This window comes from Panthera uncia, chromosome E1, assembly GCF_023721935.1.
Source record: "Panthera uncia isolate 11264 chromosome E1, Puncia_PCG_1.0, whole genome shotgun sequence".
Classification (NCBI taxonomy): domain Eukaryota; kingdom Metazoa; phylum Chordata; class Mammalia; order Carnivora; family Felidae; genus Panthera; species Panthera uncia.
Genome location: NC_064814.1, coordinates 6,053,792 through 6,074,973, shown reverse-complemented (window position 1 = coordinate 6,074,973; position 21,182 = coordinate 6,053,792). Strand labels below are relative to the sequence as shown.

The 21,182-nt window shown below is 57.8% G+C and overlaps 1 protein-coding gene across 3 annotated transcripts; it reads right to left on the bottom strand.

Moving 5' to 3' along the window:
* Positions 1 to 915: 915 nt before the first annotated feature.
* On the bottom strand, positions 916 to 19,156 carry HID1 (HID1 domain containing). 3 transcript variants are annotated; one of them, XM_049635789.1, is made up of 20 exons: positions 18,950 to 19,156; positions 13,571 to 13,720; positions 12,869 to 13,039; positions 12,213 to 12,329; positions 11,263 to 11,369; positions 10,882 to 10,998; positions 9,332 to 9,554; positions 9,095 to 9,151; positions 8,139 to 8,279; positions 7,871 to 7,961; positions 7,491 to 7,642; positions 7,306 to 7,384; positions 5,282 to 5,446; positions 4,102 to 4,329; positions 3,656 to 3,762; positions 3,071 to 3,151; positions 2,379 to 2,470; positions 2,076 to 2,234; positions 1,755 to 1,812; positions 916 to 1,308 (listed from the first exon to the last, which is right to left on the bottom strand). In XM_049635789.1, exons 1-20 carry the CDS (start codon positions 19,013 to 19,015, stop codon positions 1,135 to 1,137), a joined length of 2,535 nt encoding a protein of 844 aa, XP_049491746.1. In that variant the 5' UTR covers positions 19,016 to 19,156; the 3' UTR covers positions 916 to 1,134. The 3 variants fall into 3 exon arrangements, with proteins under 3 accessions (XP_049491746.1, XP_049491749.1, XP_049491750.1); XM_049635792.1 differs by having other exon boundaries at positions 1,156 to 1,308; positions 1,792 to 1,812; XM_049635793.1 differs by having other exon boundaries at positions 1,280 to 1,812.
* Positions 19,157 to 21,182: the final 2,026 nt, after the last annotated feature.

The window sequence follows — 21,182 nt, the reverse complement described above, 5'->3', positions numbered from 1 at the left end:
GCGAGCGGGCCTGGCCCTCCCTCCCCACATACGCTGTCTCCTAATGAGCTCATTAATTAGCTACCAGGAAGAGTTCAACAGCTCTCTCCTGCTGCCATAAACCCTGTTTGTTTGATCGATTACATTCAAGCTTCGTGACATTTGTTCTCAGGGACAGAGCTGTCAATTCGAGTATGGTAGGAAGGGACAGTCTTCCTGGTCAGGGCTCTGGTGCCGGGATGGTCCATTTCTGGGCCAGGAGGTGTCTAACCCAGTCCCTCCCTTGCCTGGTTCATGGGAGGAGGTGAGGAGAGGGGCTAGGGCTCTCACATGCCCCCACCCCTCACTAACACGCTCCTCCCTGGCACAGAGCCCCAGGTGACTTTCTGCACCTGGCTTAGCACAGGGACTGCAGACTCTGGCCCGCTGGATCCTCTGAGCCACTGGGTGGAAGGGGCAGAGGCGCTGACGGCCCATCCATCACCCTGAGCCCAGTGCAAACAGTGGGCCGGGCCCCAGGTGAAGCCCAGGGTGAGGCTCAGGGAGGGCAGCCCAGGCTTTGCAGGCCTCTGGGCCCCTCCCCATGATGCTGGGCACTGCCAGGCACAGGGCCGCAGCCCCAGGGGCCCCCAGTGCTGTTTTGGTGGCTTCCTGGGACCAGCACAGCCCCTGGGGGCCGTGCAGAAGGCTGGGAGGCAAGCCTCTGTCCTCTCCTGCCTGGGCGCTTTCTCCGGGTGGCCAGAGCCCAGGGGGCCGCATCCTGGGTGAGAGGATGCAAGCCTCCATTTCCCCACCTGAGAAAATGATAAATGCTGGTTCCCAGGCATATGCTGAGGGCCCTCTGGGGACTGACTTTGGGAGACAGAGTCCCCAGCTCCCCTGAAGACAAGAGCCATGGCCCGAGCCCCTCCCCTCCAAGCACAAAGAGCCAGGACATGGAGAGGACGGTTTATTGTGTAAAGAGGCCGATTGTACACAGCAAAGATTGTACTGACACAAATAGGGTGAGGGAGACCCAGAGGCCAGAGCTGGAGGGTGGAGGGGTAGCATCCTGCCCCCTCCGCCCCCCAGTCATCCAGGCAGCGGGTGGGGGCAGGGAGGATCGAATGGTTCCCTCCCCACCCTTCTCTGCCCCTACTGGATAAGAGAGTCAGGCTATATCCATTGACCAGAGAGAATATAGCAGGAGACCCTCAACACCCCACTCCAAACCCCTAAAATGCAGGAGATCCCCCAGTCTGGCTTCTGCAGTCTAGTAGCCCCTGGTCTTCTCCTCAAGTGACCCGGACACTGTCCTTCCTCCTTTGGGCCCCAGCAGCAAGCCTGGTCCTGGACCAGGTGGTTCCAGGTTAGGAGGCTTGGAAAGGCTCCCCTGTCCCTGCCAGGTGCCTTAAGGGACAGCTCACAGCTCCCTGTAGGGCAGCCCATTAGGGCACCGTGGCCCCTGGGGGTGGGTAGCACAGAAAAGGGGTCTTGAGGGGGAATCAGAGTGAGGCAGGGGCTCTGGCCAGGGCCTGAAGCCCTGGAGACAGGAGGCTCCTGTGAGTCCACAGCCACCCAGATGCCCCTGTGGGGAGGGGGAGGGCAGGGAAAGGGGTTTGATCACAGCCTGTCCCCACCATCCCAGCTACAAGGGGCCTTTAGAGCCTGCCCCCCAGGACTCAGCCACTCTGTCAGCCCCGGCTCTGATTGTGGTCATTTAAAGCCCAGAACATGGAGTCAGGGGAGCATCAAGGGGCCAGGGCCCCCACCCTCCCCCGGTCCCAGCCTCACACCCGCTGGATCTCAAAGAGCTTCACATCCGTGTCGTACCAGACAGGTGGGTCCACATTCCTGCGGAGGGAGTCGGCTGTCACGGGGGTGATGGGAGGCCTTGCAGGAAAGACTGGGGAGGAGCTAGGACGTGGTACAGCCCAAACCCCTTCCACCCTGCTGTCCCACCCTAGGCAGTGGGAGCCCACCCTCGACTAGACGAGACCCTCCTGGTTGACCGTCTCAACATTAAGCCTACTGCCATGCCGGGACCCAGAGCGGAGCCCCCCCCCCCCCCCCCCCGCTGAGTCCCCGCCGCCCCCACCCCCGCCGGGCAGACCCACCTCAGGTAGATGACGCCCCACATGTAGGTGCGGAACCACATGGCCGTGCCCGAATTGGCCTGGTACTTGCGGATGAGGATGGGGTGGGGCACGGGCAGCAGCCCCACCAGGGTGCCATGCTGCAGGAACCTCAGGATCTCTGACTCGTCCGTCAGGCCCCTGCCAGGAAGAGGGGATGGTTTCCAACGTGCCCACATGGGGAAACCCACCCTGAAAGTCGAGGGGAGCATGGGACCCATGCCCCCGGTCACACCCAGCCCCGCCCCGGCCCACCTGCTGCCCCCCCCCCTCCCCAGGCCTCACTTGTCAATGCAGATCTTCTCCACCTGGGGAACCAGCACCTGAAGCAGCCTCATGATGGTCTGCAGTGGCAGCTTGGACTTCCACGAAAGAACCTGGGGGAGGGACGGGGGTTCCTGGAGCTGGGAGAGCAGCCCCCACCGGCGAGGGGATAGGCCTGACCCCTGACCCAGAAGCACGGGCTCCCCGGGGCAGAAAGGGTCCCCGCTCACCACAACAAGGGCCTGGCCCAGGGCAGGGCCCATGAACACTGACGGTTATTCATGGCAAGAGCTGTGGCCTGTCATCGAGCATAAACTACGTGCCAAAAGCTGTCCCCTTGGATCCTCACAATGACATGACCAAGTAGGACGTTTATCCCCACTGAAGCACAATTAGTAGTGATCACAGGACACACACAAGGGAGCGGACAAGTGAACTGGGGGAGGAAGCTGGAAAGGAAAGCTTAGTAAGGAAGCCAGCGCTGTGGGCAAGTGGAGTTCAACCCTGCAGCATATTCCGGAACAATGTAGACAGAGGAAGCAACCCAGCCAGAGAGTCCAAGGTCACCCAGCCGGAAGGAGTGATCTGGAGCCTGGCTCCCAGGCTCGTTTTTGGATTTGGACACATCCCCCTCCGAGCCTTCACTGAGCTGTTTGTAGGGCCAAGAGCCCCCGCCCCGCCCCCACCTCAGAGCCACCTGCCCAAACCCTCACCCACTCCGATGTTGGGCTCCACTGCCCACTGGCTGACGCGCTGGACAGTCGCCGCTGCTCTCGCCATGCCTGGCCGGGCTCCTGCACCGAGGGAAGGGACAGGAGTGAGGGGTACAGGGAGCAGGCATGGGGCAGAGGACAGAGGGAAAGCCCTTCTTCCCAGGCCCTCCCATAGCCTGGAATCTAGGAGGCAATGACACTGGCCCCTTTGGTGGGGGGCTCACTCCGAACGGTGGGGACAGCCCAGCCCAGTACCCTTTGCCCTGGGTTTCAGGCCCTGCCCGACCCAGCCCAGCCTGATGACAGGTTTCAGGCTAGGGGCTGACTGGGCTGGTCGGGTAAAGGCCAGCTCAGCTCAGATAAGATTGATGGATGAGGAGTCTGAAGGCCAAGGGCTTAAGCCTGGGACCAGTAAACAAGGGAGAGGTCTGCGAAAGCACCCCCAGTCCCCAGATGCCCTGGGCACTGGGTTTCTGCCCTCTGTTGCAGGTAATCCCAGAGCACCCTGGCCCGGCCCCCACCGCAGAGGCTGGGGAGAAAGGGAAGTCCCAACCTCACCCCACTGTGGGAGTCCCCGTCACCCACCTCTGCAGTGGGACTGCCATCCGCCGAGCTCTGCTGGGACGTGGGCTCCAGGGATCGCAAGGTGCCATCCTCTGACACCTGGGACTTCTCCGTCAGCTTGTCAATGCCTGAGGGTGGGGGCAGGTGGGTGTGAGGACACCTGCTGTGGGGCCCCTCCGAGGAAGCATCTGCGCTGGGCCCCGCGAGGCCCCCTCTTTCCCCCACTTTAGCGATGCCATGCCTGACCCCCGCACACCCAGTTCTGAGGCGCAGTCCCACCCCCCAACCAAGCTAGTCCTCCTCCGCCTCCCAATATCCTCACCCCCACCCCTGCAGCCATTCCCGTACCCTCGGCTTCCCAACTCAGGCCATGCCCTTTGCCAGAGATTGCATGACATCCCAGAGACCCTGTCTGTCCCCCAACCACGCAGGCACCCACACCCCCCTGCCACCCGCCGGGGCCAGACCTGGGGTGGCCACCAGGCTGGTCTTGAGAGTGCCGGGCTCGGCGGGGGCGGCAGGGTAGGAGCCCTCCATGGAGGCGCCCTCTTGTGAGCCGGTTCGGGACAAGGGCTCAGCCGTCCGTCGGCGCCGTTGCAAGGCCTTGTGGATGGCAGGCGGGTCGGTGGGCAGGTTGGCCAGCTGGTGGAAGACGCTGCGCTTTCGGATGATGGCGTAGACCAGGTTGGAGTTTCCTGTAGAGAGGGAGCACGCCTCACCTCGGGGAGGCCCCCTCGCCTCCCCCTCCAGCCGGGCAGGTTTCTGGGAGGGGGAGTCTGAAGGACAGGAGGGCGTCTGACCCCAGAGGTAGGAGAGGGTACAGGGCGCCCAAGAGACGGAGCTGCAGAAGGACTGGCACCCGGCAGTGGGGGTGGCAGTGGCTATACCGAGATGTCACATTGTTGGAGAAGAGCTTCTGGGATGAGCTCCCCCCGTGCCCCTCCCCAGTCCCTTCCAGACCCCCTCACGGCCCAGCACACTAAGGGGTAACACTGGCAAAATGGGGCAGGCCCAGCGTGTCAGCGTCCACACCAAGCCAGCTGTTCAATATTTTGATCACGTCCTTAAGCCAGGTCACCAGGAAGGAAGGACAATAAGGACAATATGGCCTGGGCCTGTGCTCTGCTGCCCACACTGAATCCCCTCGGCTCTGGGCCTTCAATGCCCCATCCAGCTCTCTAGTCCTGCCTCTCACTACACTGTTCTGCTTTCAGTTCAGCATCTCACCCCAGGGCCTTTGCATATGCTGCCACCCCACATGATGCTTTTCTACCCTCCCCCACCCCCATTCCTCCCTCACGATCAGTGCAAATATTCCTTTTGGAAACAATAATAACCACTAATATGGAAGTCGCCAGACACTCTGCTAAATGCTTCTTGTGGGTTATTATTTATTCTTAAAGCCTCCCTCAGTGCCTCCATCCCCAGCTGGGAGCTCCGTAGGGGAGGAAGCATTCTGCTTTGCTCTCCACCGTATCCCCTCCACCCAGCACTGAGCTTGGTATACAGCAGGTGCTTAATAAATGCATGTTGCATGGACTGGGGGCAGCGGGACAGGGAGCTGTGTCCTCCTTAGACGGGAAGGTGTCCTTGCGCACTGCCCGCCCTGATTCCCATCCAGGCCAGGGGCTCGGGCTGCTGCCTCACCATCAAACTGGTACTGGATGATGTTGTTGAAGGCCTCCAGGAGGAAGAAGACCAGGTGGTGGTTCTGGGCAGCAGAGAAGAGGAACCAGGTGGTGGAGAAGGCCTCCAGCAGGTGCAGGAGCTTATTGGCAGCTACCATGGACAGGCTCTTGAGGTAGGGGGACACTGCAGGGGAGGAGCCGGCTCACTCCTGGGGCCCCCGCCAGTCCTCCCTGCACACCCCCAGCCCGAACAGGACGAGATGTTCCTGCTTCAAACCCCTGCCTGCCCCTTGCCTGTAAAGCCCCTCACAAAGCCAGGAAGAACGAGTCCTCAGAGACCAAGGCCACACTGGCCATGCCTTCTACAGGACTCCAGGGGGACAGCCCTACTGTTCACAGAGCCACTCACACATGGCCTCTCGCCCACTCCTCGCCACACCTCTGAAAGGTGGGGGGCGGGGGGGGCGGGTCCGGACACAGATGAAACCATCCCCATTTTTATACAGACTCGGAGAGGTTTGTAAACTTGCCCAAAGTTCCCCGTTATAAAATGATTGAGCAGGGATACAAACTCAGGATCCGTGAGTCTTTCTGGAATATGAAACGGATACTCCAAGCATAATTAGAAACTTATTTTTTGCAGGGCCTGTGAGGGGAGTCAGAGATAAAGCGCTGTGCATGGCATGAAGCCATATATCGATCTGTGAGCTTCTTTGTCTCGTGTCTTTCTCCCTCACCAGGCTGGGGCAGGGACGGTGGCTTTCTCGTTCACAAATGCATTTCTCAGAAGCAGCTACACTTAGACAGTGCTCAGTTAAAATGTGTGAAACAGAGCCGGGGAGTGAACCAGTAAGGGAAGGTGCGGTTCTGGCCCTAGAGCTCAGGGTGCACCTAGGGGCCCCCAGGGCCCAGCTCCGGCCCATCAACTCTGGAGTCCAGTCCACTCCCTCCCAAGACGTCCTCTCCAAAAGTCAGCCGCACATAAGTCATCCTGCCTCAGCCCACAGCCACCCTGCTTCCTGGGCCCGGCACACCAGCCAGCCTGAGCCCCTCCCCTGGGACACAGGGGTCTGCAGTCCTCGCGGGAGGCTGGGGCACATCCTGATGCCCTGAGACCACACTGTCCAAATCCGTGCTGTCCAGCACAGTCACCACAAGCTGTTTGTGGCCATTAAACACTTGAAACAAAGCTACTTCTAACCGAGATGTGCTGCACATGTGAAATACACAAGATTTTGGAGACTGGATGTAAAAAAGAATATAAAATATCCCAATAATTTGGGGGGGCGCCTGCATGGCTCTGATTTTTTAGTTTGGCTCAGGTCATGATCTCACGGTTTGTGAGATTGCTGAAAGCACAAAGCCTGCTCCAGATTCTCTCTATCCCCCTCTCTCTGCCCCTCCCCCGCTCGTTCGTTTTGTTTTGTTTTGTTTTTTCCTCTCTCTCTCTCTCTCTCTCTCTCTCAAAAATAAATAAATTTAAGGAGCGCTTGGGTGGCTCAGTTGGTTAAATGTCTGACTTCAGCTCAGGTCATGATCCCAAGTTTGTTGGGTTCAAGTCCCGTATCAGGCTTTGTGCTGCCAGCTCAGTGCCTAGTGCCTGCTTTGGATTCTGTGTCTCCCTCTCTGTCTGCCCGTTCCCCTGCTCACGCTCTGTCTCCCTCTCTCTCTCTCTCTCTCTCTCTCTCAAAAATAAACATTTTAAAACTTTTATATAAATAAGTAAATTTTAAAAATTAAGAAATGTATATCCTAATAATTTGCATGGGGTATAATTATATGTTGAAATGATGGTATTTTGGATAGAGTGGATTACATAAAATATATTATAAAACTATTGTCACCTGCTTCTGTTTTGTTGTTGTTACTGTTGTTGTTGTTGTTTTTAATGTGGCTACTAGAAAATTGACCAGTGTAAAGGAAGCTACCATCATACTGCTATTGGAAGGGAGGGGTTTGAGCCAGGGAGGCACGGCCGGTCAGCCCGTGGCCTGGCGCCACCTGGTGGTGAGCACTGGGAAGGCGGGCTCCCAGCCCCCCTACCGTTGACCACGATGGTGAGCAGGCAGTCGAAGAGGGGTTGCAGCCGCTGGTGACCGCTGGTGATGATCTTGTGGAATACCTGTACGAGGAGGCAGAGGGGTGGCCGTGGGGTCCCCTCCACCTCCAGACTGGGCCAAAAGGACATCCCCCCCGTCCCCAGGCCCTGGCTGAGGGAGGCCCCTCACCACAATGAGCAGGTCTGCGTGGGTACCGGTAAAGACCGGGATGTCCATGGGCACGCGCACTGAGTAGGGCTTGTTGAGCCGCACCCCAAAGTTCCGCTCGCCGCTCAGAAGCAACAGGATGAAGACTCCGATGTGCATCAGGCCCACCCGAGCTGCGGCAGGCGGTAATGAGAGAAGTCACCACACAGGGTGCGGAGGGGAGGAAGGGAGCCCGGGGCAGAGACCCATCTCAGAAGCCCAGGAAGAAGTCCCTTCTGGGAGGTCAGAGCCCCAAGCCTGAGCTCCCGGGGGGGGGGGGGGCAGCACAGACCGGCCCGACCCACCCCTCTACAAGGAAGCCCCCCTCCCCCCCCGGATCTCATGCCCGCCCCCAGCCTTACACTGATCCGCTCGGGCATCATTGAGGAAATAGAGGGTGGGGACCAGGATGTCCAGCACATCACTGCTCTTCAGCACAAAGAAGAGGAATTTCTGGGTGGGGTGGGGGACAGGTGGGCAGGGTCAGGGGGGAGACAGCTCTGCCCCACCCCCTCCCCATCCTGGGAGTGTCCCCAGACACTGTCCCCAACACTGGGCTATCCAGAGTGGCCACTCCCCATCTCAGGGGAGACTGCTGCCCGCCAGGCCAGGTCCCCGAGGCCAGCCCACCTTATTGAAGTCACAGAGCTTCCAGAAGAGGACCAGCAGCTCCTGATGGAACTGGATCTTCTTGGTGGAGTTGGGCAAATAGGTCTGGAGCAGAGGGTTGGAGAGTAGCCGGGCTATGCCCTTGAGGATGAACTGAAAGTCCTGAGTGGGGGACAGCGGGAACCTGTCCAGTCCAGCCCTCTGTGGCTGCGGCTTCCCCACAAACGCCTCCTCATTCCCCCGGAGCCTGGTCCCACCTCTAGAGCCTGAAAGGCCCAGGTTCTGTCATCAATAGCTGTCCTGATGCAGGCCCCTCAGGAAGCTGAGTCCAGGGCAGGTCCGGAGGGAACTCCTGCCCCTCCCCCAGACCACAGGCTCCCCTGTCCCCGAGCAAGGCTGCTTTTAGTGACCCCCCACACCCACACTCTGAACTGGACTCTGTGTTAACCGATGCTATGCCCCCACCCCTCCCCATCGCCCTGTCACACCGGAGGCACACTCTACTATTCTCAAAGAGCGGTCACTCACTCAGCACCCGCTACAAGAAATCCTCTCAACAAGGCAAGGGGGCAGTTACTGTTTCCATGTTACAGCCGCAGAAGCCAGCGCTCTGGGAACACAAGAACCTCCCCCAAGGTCCCAGGACACAAGAACTCAGGTCTGCCTGGCCTCTAAGGCCACTGTCATTCCCCTGACCAAAACCTGACCTCAGAGCCACCTCCTCCTGGAAGCCTGCCCAGTTGTCCTTACCCAGTTGAGGCCATCAGCCCTTTTCTGCATCTCAAAACCCTCGAAGTCCTGCCATCACAGTTTCACCAGGGGTGGCCAAGTCCACAGGGACCCTGGTTCCTTCCTGTAGGGGTCAGGACTCCCCCTACCCCATCTCGTCTCCAACCCCTCGCCCCCCTGCAAGGCCATAACCATTGTGGGGGGTGGGCATTGAGAATCCACCGGAGCAAGAGGAGTGTTCAACTCACCTCTTCACGATGGATGCGGGACAGGTAGTTCACAAACAGGTTCTCAGGTCCTGGAGGCTGCCAAGAGTGGAGCCTGGGATAAGCGGGTGGCTTCACCCTTGCCCCTACCCCAGGGCTCCCTCAGACATCCCCAGGCTCACCATGAGGTGCCCACCTGGTATCCCTTGCCCAGCTCTGCTAAAGAGAGTGTCCCGAGCCTGGCAGGGCCAGCTGCCCTCCCCCCACTCCCATCCTTACGTCCGCGTCATCCATGGCAGTGCCTGTCGTGGTGCCGTCCACGGTGGGGCTGGCGCTGGTGGCACTGTCATGGTCCAAGGTGACAATGAGCACCTGGGCAGCCTCCTCCACCAGGGGTTCCCGGTAGTCGGAGAAGAGCAGGTGGTTGTAGGGGATCCCGTAGCCCACAGGGTCATAGGCACACACGGTGTTGAGGAGGGAAGTAAACAGGGGCAGGGCATGTCTGCGGCAGAGGAGGGGCGAGGCTGTGGAGACCACGAGACCAGCCCTCGTCCACCTCCCAGGAGGGTCAGCCAGGCCACCCCCTCGTTCCACAAGTGTTCCGGCGCTCGCCCTAGGCTGGGAACCAGATTACAGAACCAGGCTGATCCCCTCCTGAGTTAAGAGAGACACCCCGCCTTGTCCTTGCCTGCATCCAGAACCCAGGCCAGGCTGGGCCAAGCGCAGAGGAATGTATTACCAAGAGTGGGATGGCCAGTTATATGGGAAATCGTGTCGATACCCCTTAGATTTTTCTCCCAAGGGCTAAAGCCTATTTTTTTTTTTAAATGTAAGACTATTTTTAGAGCAGTTTTAGTTCACAGCAAAAATCACAAGGAAGGAACAGAGATTCCCCTGTACCCCCTGCACCCACACACGCACAGCCTCCCGCACTACCGATAGCCCACGCCAGAGCGGCTCTTTGCCACACCGAACCTACGTGGACACATCATCAAAGCCCATAGTTTACATCAGGGTCCATTCTTGGCACTGCACCATCTACAGGCTTGACAATGACCCTCAGGTCTTTGAGAGGCAGATACCCTCCCTTGGGACTTCAAAAAATGGGCTGGGGTCCCACAGGGTGAGGGGCTTCCCCTCAGGGAGCCTCCTGAGCTGCCTGCACCATCCTGGGCACAGCTCTGCACAGCATGTGTAGCTGCTAAGTCCCACCATGTGCCCCCAGAGCCCAGGGACGCCCCCACGTGGGCCAGGCTTCCCCATCCTTCGGGGTATTTCACGATGCCTTCTCCCCAGCCACTCTTCAGTGGCACTGCTGGATACAAGCCACGTGTAGCCGTTGAGAGTTTACAACGTGGCTGGTCTGAATGCAGATGTAAGTATAAACTACATGGCGGATGTTGAAAACTTAGCATGAAGGGAATGTAAAACCTCTCAATAATTCTGCACACTGGTTACATGCTAAATGGTAGTAGTATTTTGGATATATTCAGTTAAATGAAATATTAGAATTAAGTCCACCTGTTTCTTTTTTATTCTTTTACTGTCACTACTGGAAATGTTCTACTTGCATATGAGGTTGGCGTTATATTTCTACGGGACAGCACAGCTCTAGATGGAGGACCCAGGCACCATTCCCCTACACCCGCCCCCCCCCCCCCCCAGTTGGGACCTTGGACTTTGAGAGCACAACGTGTGGCAGGTACATTACAAGCCATCACCACCAGGGGGAAGCACCTCCCCTCAACTAAGACTCGGGGCTGGAGAGCAGCCTCCTCTCCCAGCTGCCTGGAACCAGAAGAATGGAAAGAAAGGCCAGGGCCCCTCACCTGTTCTCCGTGGAACAAAAGAACTGCACCCACGGGTTGGTACTGCCACTGTCCGGAGCTGGGGGCAGGTACATGGCCTCAGAGAAGCATGTCAGCAGCAGTTTCAATAGCTCCATCCTTAGGGAGGGGGGGTTACGGCAGGGGGTTCAGTACCTGAGGATGGCAATTCTCCTGTAGGAGGGCATGCCCACCCTGCCCGGCCCCAGCTCAAGTCCATGAAAAGTAATGACCCCACGTTATTTCTATCAGATTGATGTTGGGTCCCAAGTGGACAGGGTCTCCTTGAAAGACCCCATGCGTGGTTCCCTCTCTGAGCCGGGGAGTGGGGGGAAGGCCTGGGGTCCAGTCACACTGTGGGCTCCGGGTCCAACCAAAGCTCACCGGTTCACATCATGAATGTAGTTGGGCTGGGGAGAGTGAGCAAAGCCCACGCCAGCCTCCCAGATGTATTCACAGCTGTCCAGAGAGTGGACATCCTCTGCCGAGTCCTGGGGACACGGTCAGAGAGTGATCAGGCTGGGAGTGAGTGATCAAGACCCCCCATTGTCACCCCTGGGGGCAGAGACCCTCATATTATCCTAAAGACAGATCTTTTTTTTTTTTTTTTTTTTAATTTTTTTTCAACGTTTTTTATTTATTTTTGGGACAGAGAGAGACAGAGCATGAACGGGGGAGGGGCAGAGAGAGAGGGAGACACAGAATCGGAAACAGGCTCCAGGCTCCGAGCCATCAGCCCAGAGCCTGACGCGGGGCTCGAACTCACGGACCGCGAGATCGTGACCTGGCTGAAGTCGGACGCTTAACCGACTGCGCCACCCAGGCGCCCCTAAAGACAGATCCTTAACATCCCCCAGGTGATAATGCCCAAGGGAAGAAATTAATGTTCTTGAAAGCTCATTTTTCTCCTCTGGTTCTTTTACTTGCTCGGTCCAGCTTGAGGCAGGGAGAGAGAGAGGGGGCGGGAAGGGAACGGAATTGGGTGCACCTGGTGGTGCGTGGGGGGGGGGGGGCAGAGAACACTCAAGGTCGAGTCCATGGGCCCCCAGGAAGTGAGAGGGCCAGACCTCCTCCGTCCAAGCCCCACACCCCCCACCCACTGCCTAGGCGAGGACAATGGGTGCTTGTGCCAGCCTCCCGGATACAGGGGGCAGGGCCAGGCACCAGCTGGCTCCTCTCCAGCTGTACCAGCCACCAGCCCTTCCCAGACCTGCCCGGCTCTCCCAGAGCAGCCCCTGCCCTCACAGCGTCCCGCCCCAGGGAACTTCAACCAGCCCCAACCCAGGACCAGAGCCCTCCCCGGTCTGGGGGGTGGAAGACTGGGGGGCTCTCACCACAGTGCTCCTGCGGTGGCTCTGGACAGTGAAATCTGGGCAGAAGAGAAGGTCAGCGATGGCCAGAAGCAAGGACTCAGCCAAGGGCCGGGCATTCTCATCGTCGTCCTCTCCCTGCTAGGGACATAACATATAGGCCCCCTCAGTGGTCGCTGGCCAAGGAGAGGTGGCCCCAGAAGGCGGTTGGGATCTGGGCCCAGGCAGGCACCCATGGGCAGTGGGATGAAGGTAGAGGCAGAAGAGAAAGGAAGTAGATTCCCAATCACCTCAAACCTCCTTAGGCAGAAGGGGGCCAGAGCAGGAGCAGGGCTGGGACCCTGGGAGGAAAAACCCTCCCCACTGACTGGGAGGAGCCAGGCCAGGTCCCTAAAACTCTAGAGCGTCAGGCCTGCTGGGAATCACTGGGGTCCTGTCCTCGGCCCGGGAGGGGGCAGCCAGGGAGGGCAAGTGCCCAGCTTCCCTGCCCCACATCTGCCCAGCTGCAGGGGCAGAGACCCCTGTGGGAGAAGCCCCCTCCTCAGTAGCACCCCCTACTCGCCTACTCTCGTACTTCCCAAACGCCACAAGAGATTTGGAGGAATATGACCAACCCCAAATGGGTTCTCTCCCTGTCTCCCCGTCACCTCCCACCCAGCCCCACAGCCAGGCCCACAGACCCCTCCTCGCCCTGCCCCGGGCACTGTGGACCAGAAGAAGCCCCTCCAGTCAGGGTCCTCAAAGATGTAGGGCAGCACACGGGTGAGAAGCCGGCTGCAGTTCAGAACGATCTGCTTCTCCTTCTCCGAATGGCAGCCGCTCTCCGCTCCCTGCACCAGCTTCTCCACGGCCTGTGGGGACACGCAGAGGGGTACACTAGAAGGGTGGGGAGTGGGGCTCTGACACTTGGGGTCACTCCAGGCTTTGCAGGGGTAGAGGCAGACTGGCTCAGTCAGCCCAGGGGGACGGGAAGTGGCCCAGAGAGCAGCCTCACTGGAGAGCCCAGCCCGCCGCTCACTGGCTGAGACCTTGCTAAGTGACCACCTCTCTGAATCTGTCTCGTCATCTGTAAAATGGTGACAGTAACAGCATCCACCACACAGGATGAGCTGAATAAGTGGATGTGTGGGAAGGTGCTCAGCAAGGTGGGGGCCGGAGGAAGCCCTCACAGGGAGTGGGTGCCAGGATCACTTCCCTGCCAGAGCCCAGCCAGCGGGTCCAGGTGGGTGCCACCTTGAGACTGCCCAGAACTGGGCAGGCGGGATGTCATGGGGACCTGCTCTCTAGGTCCCCAGGGCTGGGCCAGCTTCTGCGCCCCCCTGGGAGGGTGGGAAATGGCCCAGCAGGGAGTGGCAGCGAGGGACGGGGTACCTTGCGCTCACCTTGTAGCACAGAGTGGCCAGGTTGGAGGGTGACTCCTCCCGCACAGCCCGGATCTCTGCCGCTGGCACCAGGGCAAAGACATCCTGCACCGAGGTGGCCGTGTCCGCCCAGAACTGGTCCCAAAAGGCATCATCGGTGGCTTCCACAGGCTGTGGGGGGACCCAGCGTGTCCAGAGTGATTACACTATCCCTTGCCGACAGGCCCACAGTTTGACCAGTCTGTAGCCAAAGGAGCCCCAGCAAGGAAGCCACGGTCCCCTTGTGCCATCCCTGCTGGTGCCCAGGAGCCCTCCCATGTGGGGGCCATGCTTCAGCCATCACGAGCCCGGGCTGGCACAGGCAGGCTGGAGACACTTGGTGCGGATGCCAGAGGTCAGCCGGGCACTGAGTTCGGCAGCCAAAGCCTAACTCAGTCCCTGAGGGACAGGGAAACTCACCGTCCTCCTCTGGCAGGGCCTCCCCACCTGGGGACCTCCCCAGGCCAAGCTTCTAGGTCAAGTGCCTGGGGACCAGACCCAGGTCATGCCCCTCCCCAAGGAAGAAGACAAGACGATGGATGATCGATGGATGATCATTTCGCCTAAGCCCAGCCTCACCGTCTCCCCTCGCCCCGGCTTCCACCCTCTCCCGGCGCACCCGAGTCTAAAGGAGTCAACCCGCATGGCTCTCTGATTGCCCCTGCTCCTCTCAGCACTCACTGCCAGCACCACAGCTCGGTCCACTCTTGCCAGGGCCCCACCTCCAAATTTATCTCCTCAATCCTGCCTCCACACTGCCCCCAACCCATGTTCAAAGCACAACACCGAAGGCACTGTTCCCTCCACAGAGACCTTTAGGGCTCCCCACTGCCTGCAGGACTGAGTCCAGACCTGGGCCAGACAGTCAGCCAAGATCTGACCTAACATACCTACATGCGTGCACACATGTGTCCACATGTATCTACACACGTATGCACACACACACATATTGTACACGGACACACACACACACCAGTATGTACTATCCCTATGACACAACCCTGTCACAGCTTCTCTTTGCCTCTGCTCGGACTGTCCCCTCTTCCCCGCATGCCCACCCTTCTAGCACATTCCAAAGTCCCACTGGTCCTAGGGAAGTGACACACCTTAAACACAGTTGCGCATTTTGAATCACATAGGCAGTTCACAGAGGGCACCAATTTGAATCATCAATTCCACTTCTAGAAACCCTAAAGAAATGATCAGACAGGTGCACGTATAAGGATGCTCACTGACGTGCTATGGTTGATAATAGTGAGAAGTTGGAATCGACCTAACTAGCCAACAATCAGGGAACACTCAAAAAGTTAAAACACTTCCATATAACAGGTTATTATGCAAACCACCAGAACCGTGTTCCCAAGGAGTGTTAATGAAGGAAAAACACTCAACGTACAACACTGTGTGGAAAAGATAAGGTAAAAACTAACTACAAGGTGGTCACAGTCTTTGCTAAATTATACAGCAATAAAAGCCTAGAAGAAAATGACAGAATGTTCACAGAGATTAACTCTCTGGGTGGTTTTTATTTTTTAACTGATATTTTTTGGCAAGCGCACGTATCACTACTTTTTCCTTTTGAATGTTCACCTGCTGAGGGCCAGGGTGTCCGAGGCACCCTCTGAACAGCAGCTCCCACAAGAGACCCTGGTTGCTCCATCAACCCAGCCTTCTCCCTTCTCTGAAAGCGCTGACAAATGCCCTGCTACCACACAAATCCACACACAGTGTGCATTACTCTTACCATCAAAATATATCTCATTTAAAAATAACTCCGTCCTCTGAATCCCCTTCTTCCAAGAATTCTCCCAAAGCTCTAGATCCAGACAGGATTGTTTCCACCTTGGAACCCTGCTCCCCACCCTCAGTCACTCATCATAGGCCCTGACTCCAGGGTCTCAATGCACCTGCCTCAAGGCCCCATTAGCCCACCAGCCCTGTTTCCTTGACCCTGCACTTGGGGCATATGGCAGATGTTCAGCCAATATTTGTTCAGGGAAAGGCCATCATTAGTCCTAGAGATCGCTTCAATCTAGTCCCTGGGCAGGGCTGAGCACCAGTGGGGCTGTCCAAGCTCCGGGTGGGGTAGAAAGCCTCACCAAGGTCCACGTGTACCCTGGCCCACTCCCCCAGCAGCGCCCCCCACCTTCCAAGTTACAGGAGAGCACTTGGGGGACAGCACGTGGCCATGGCCCTCAGGCCAGGCCTGGTACCAGGGCCTGCTCAGTCTCAGAACTGGTAGAGCAAGTTAGCTGGGGGAGAAGAACAAAGGCCAAAGGAGGGGCCCTGGGGCTGGGGTTTGCTGGCCCTCCTGCCCTCAGCCAGGACAGCCCTCTGACAGTCACTGGAGTCACAGGATGCCACAACCCCCCCCCCACACACACACACACAGTGTGGGTGACCAGGATGGGGGTGGGGAAGGACATCCTAGAAAACCTGGGAGCACCTCTGGGAAGCCCCCATCTCTGACACTTTCCCCACCAGCCAGGTGGTTACTACCCCCTTAAAGGGGCAGAAACTCATCTGAGCACCAGTGGACTTGACCTCTGGCCCAGTTCATCAGGCAAGTATCACCTAGGGACTGAATTCAAAATGAGGAGAGAGACTTAGAAGGAAACTTAGGAGGCCCCAGGCTACTCCAACCAAGAAGCAGAAGAGAGTCCCAGCTCTCTGGCTCCCATTGCGGCTCGGTCACCATCACCTGGCTTCAGCTTGGTCACCATCACCTGGCTACCCCAGGCTGGCCTGATACTATGGGTATTGGCCAGGGTCACTGGAGCCTCTCAGGCTTCTGAGGGGAGAAACACAGCTTAGCTCCGGTCCCAGTTACCTGAGCTGGGCTCCACACAACTCGCGGAAGCTTCTAGAGTCCAAGCCAGTCTTTTTTGAAAAGAGTATTTTTGCTGGAGGTAGGAACGCTCTTGCTGCCAGGGCATAGGAACTGAACTACCCTGGTGGGAAACCAGATATTCTTAGCCCGGTTTTGCCAACATCTGCTCAGGCCAGACCCCCCACCAGCTTAGGGGCCCAGCTACATCTTTTCAACTTGCTGGGGGTGAGAGGGAAGGAAGGACCACAAGTGCTCTAGTCTGCTAAGGGTGACCTGTCCTGGAGGACCGTGTCACCACAGGTTCACACGCACATATATGTGCACACACGTAAACATGGACCCACCAGGTTTCACCTGGCCTACAGAGAGAATCTCCAAAAAGGCAGGATCTAGGGGAGGGTTCCGGGTCCAGGAAGGTCCTCCTTCTAGCGCCCCACCCATCCTAGGGAAGGTTCAGGAAACACAGCCCAAATTGCTAAGTCTCAGGACCAGGGTCGGGCCTAGCCCAGGGCAGGAAGAAAACAGGATGCAGTGCAGGAAGACAGGGAAGGCCCAGCAGTGGTGGCTCATGTCCACGCCACAGGAAAAGGTGCTGGGTCGGCTTGTCTGTGGCCCAGAACAAACATCTGTGTTCACAGCACAGCCTCTAAGGATCTGAGACTGGAGGACACCCTGTGAACCACTGGCCTGAGTCTCCTTGGGGATTCTGAGTGGCAAGGTCTGGAACAACCAACTGGGATCTGGTCTTCACTCCCCAGCTGCCCAAGCCAAGTCACTCTGCAGGACCAGAGGCTTCAGGGTCTCTCCCTCAGGCCACCCCAGGTCCCTTCCCACCTGCAGGGCCTCTCTGGAGGGAGACCCAGGCTAGTCTCCGGCTCCAGTCTTGACCCAAGCCAACTCACTGTCCTCAGCTGGGAAATGGGACAGTAGCATCGCAGCCAGCTCCATAACAGGGCTGGGAAAGCCATGGGCACACTGTATTTTGGGGAGAGGGCCAGCGCAGGTAGGAATCTAATCTACCCAGATCCTTTGGGACCTGGCTGAGCTAGTCCTGCTGGTCTGGCAAAGGACCCTGCCTGCTGAGCCAACAGCCCATAGTTCATTCCTCCAACAAGGTGTTTCCTTCCCCTGGTAGGTAAACATGGGAGTCTGCCTCCCTCCCTCCTCTCCCTGTGGCCCCACACAGAGGGACTGGCCCACTTCCCACCCATAGACCTAGAAGCCCCATCCCCAAAAAGCCAAGTGCTAGAATGAATCAGGAGCCATCAGGGAAGTGGCTGAGAAGCAAATCTGGTTTCTATCAAATGCCTCTTAGCTGGGTCTGGACTGTCCAGAGGCCCTGGGCATTTGCCAGGCACCTGACCTATCTCTCGTGGGAATGAGAGAGTATAAGACGAGAGGCCCAGCCTCTGGAGCTGTGACCAGCTGGCTGTGGGGAGATGCCTCCCTCAGTCCCACTCTAACTGCCATGAGCAAGAGAGAGCCCTTGGGGGTAAGGGTAAGAGGAAAGTCCCAGACAGTAGCAAGTCCTGACTCCCTTGAAAGTGGGGGATCTGTGGAATCAAGGCTGGGCATCTCTGTAGCCAGGGCAGCCTGGTTCAAGGGGTAAGGAGAGAAGGGGTAGGCAGAGAAGCAGCCTTGCTGGGGCCAGGTCCTATATGTTGGGGGCAAGGAGGTGATCCCTGTGCCACTTGTGAATTCAGGGGAGTGTGCAGGCATGGACTAGGCTGAAAGACATCCCCAGGCCCCACACCAGCCAGTCAAAGACAACTTGGAGGGTTGTCAGCCCTGACCCAGAAAACAGAGGGTACCTGAAAACACAGCCATCCCCACCGCTGGGCCTCAGAGGAGGAGCCCCCTGGAGCAGTGATCCCCAGCTGGGAAACCGGACTTCATGGGCCTGGGAACAGGTCTCTTTGCTAGGCTGCAGTGCTGCCCGCCACTCTTTGCACGTTCTCAGGAAGACCCGGGCCTTCCCTTGCTGTGGACATCGACCTGGGCCCAGAGAGGCCGCTACCAGCGCGCACCAGCTGTTTTCCCCGACCCGGCAGGCGCCGGCCCGGCTTTGTTTGCATTGAATCAGCCAGGGTCTGTGCGTCTGGGAACCTCGGGCACCGAGGGGCAGGGAGGGGAGCAGGGAGGTGGATGGGTGGATGGGGGCGGGAAGGGGGGGAAGCTGGAGATGCGAGGCTGGAGGGGCGGGAGCGGGGGTGGGGTGGGGGGAGGGGGCGGGACAGGTGGCGGACAGCAGCGCTGCCGGCTCTGGGAGTAGGCACACGTCAGCCTAAGGTGGCAACAGCGGCTGCGGATAGAGGGATATTCCCGGGAGAGGAGGCTGGGGGTGAGGGACTAGGGCTAGGGGATGAAGCCTTGGGCTACAGGCCAAGGGTCCCACTCCGGCCCTGGCTTCAGCGTCACCCTGCAGGCCAGCCGGTCCCCCATCTCCTGACAAGCCAAGTTCGCGCAGCCCCCCGGCCCTGCCCAGCCCCCAGCCCGGCAGGTGGGTGGGGAGGCCAGGGCCCCGGTCGCACCTGCGTCTTGGTGGTGAGCTGGATCACCGCCTTTCGGAAATTCAGCTTAGAGTCGGCCGACCCCATATCGCTGGAGCCCGCTCCGGCCCGGCCCCGGCCCCGACTCCCGCCCCGGCCCGGGCTCCGGCTCCAGCTCCAGCTCCGCGGCCCCCGCTGCTCTCGCAGAAGAGGAGCGGCGCACCCCGCCTGCGGGCCCGGCGTCGGCCCCGCCCCCTCCAGGCTCCTCCCCGCTTGGCTCCGCCCTCACGTGGCTCCGCCCCCGCACCTGCCGCGCCCCGCCCCGCCCGCTGCGTGAGCCGGGAGTCTCCCCCTCGGATCCACTGTCGCCACGCACTCCGGGCGTCCTGCTCCCCCGGACCCCGGACCTCTGCGCCCTCCCTTCGGCTTCAGAGCGCTGTCCCTGTTCCAGCTCTCCCATTTCCACTCGGCCGCCAGGGCCCGCAACCCTCCCAGCCTCCCATTCCCTGCCCCCATCCTCACCATTGGTCCCACGCAACTCTGGGCCCATACTTTCCCAGGCAGCCCTCTCCTTTGAGTTTCTTCCTTGTCAATCCCGATTCTCCCCATTCCTTTCCCCCCCCCTCGGTATTTGCTTTCCTGGTTCCCTTTTATTTGACCTGTCAAACCCACATCACCAGACAGCCCCGCTTTTTTCCAGCCACAAGCCCCAGGCTCCAGAAAAGCAGCTCCCTGGCCTGATGAGAGTGGGAGGGTCCCCCAGGTCCCACAACTCCTTTCTGGCCACCTGCCTTCCCTGAGAATGCTTGGAGGTCCATCTGTTTTCAACAAAATGTGTTGCGGGACTATTATTTACTAACACTGTGTCAAAGACAGGGACATTGGGAGCTTAAGTCATGGGGCCTGCCCTTTATGAGCAATTGGTTTGGGACAGAAACGAGGAAAGAAGTAAATATGGTTCAGCTGAGTGAGCCTTTGATAGAGGCAAATTAATATTATCAATGATGATGATGCCTCTAACACAAGAAAAACCTACCTCTGAGGTAAGTATTATCCCCATTTTACAGGAGGGGAAACTGAAGTTCAAAGCAATTACATTACTTGCCCAAAGTAATGACAACTCACACAACTGCTAAAGAACAAAACCAAAACAGCAAATCCAACTCTGGCACCAAAAGAGGCAGCATTTTTTCCATATCATCTTGCATGCTGTGTCTGGAAGCTTCTGGAAATCCTAAGATGCTTCAAAGAAAGGTGGCATTTAGCTTAAATAGGAATCCCACAGGTGAAAAATGAGGGGCGCACCATCTATCCAGTGAAAGGGTGGCACAAAGCAGGGTAGGACAGGCATGGAGGCAGAGAGGAGGGGGACAGGGATGTTGCCCTGTCACCCAAGGAGCAGACTCTGAAGGATAGCTCTGTCCTTGCTCCAGAGGTGGGTTTTCCCTGCCCTGGATGACATTCTGGGCAGGCTCTGTGGCTTTTCTAATCCCTCCAAGATAACAAAGGAATAGTGTCTTTATTTGGCATTAAAAAAAATAATTAAAATCCAGTCTACTCTACAAATCACCCAACCTCAGTCCAGGCCGCAGTGACATTAAAAATTCAGAATCTTGGGGCGCCTGGGTGGCTCAGTCGGTTGAGCGACTGACTTTGGCTCAGGTCATGATCTCACGGTTCATGAGTTCGAGCCCCACATTGGGCTCTGTGCTGACAGCTCGGAGCCTGGAGCCTGCTTTGGATTCTTTGTCTCCCTCTCTCTCTGCCCCTCCCCCTCTCACACTCTGTTTTTCTCTCTCTCTCTCAAAAATAAAATAAAACATTAAAAAAATTTTCAGAATCTTGGGGATCCTGGGTGGCTCAGTCGGTTGAGCGTCCAACTTCAGCTCAGACTGTCGAGATCTCACTCTTCATGAGGTCAAGCCCCACACTGGGCTCACTGCTGTCAGAATGGAGCCTGCTTCAAATCCTCTGTCCCCCTCGAGCTCTCTCTCTCTCAAAAATAAATAAACATTAAAAAATTTTTGTAATATTAGTCATCAAGGAGATGCAAATTGAAACCATAATATAATAATTATTACACACCTATTAGAATGGGTTAAAAAATAAAAACAACAATACCAAATACTGGTGAGGATGGGGAGCATTTATATTTTCTTATAAAGTTAAATTATACAATTACCACATGACTCACTAATCCCACTTGTGGTATTTACCCAGGAAAAATGAAGACATATATCCAAACAAAAAGCCTGTGTAATACTTACAGCAATTT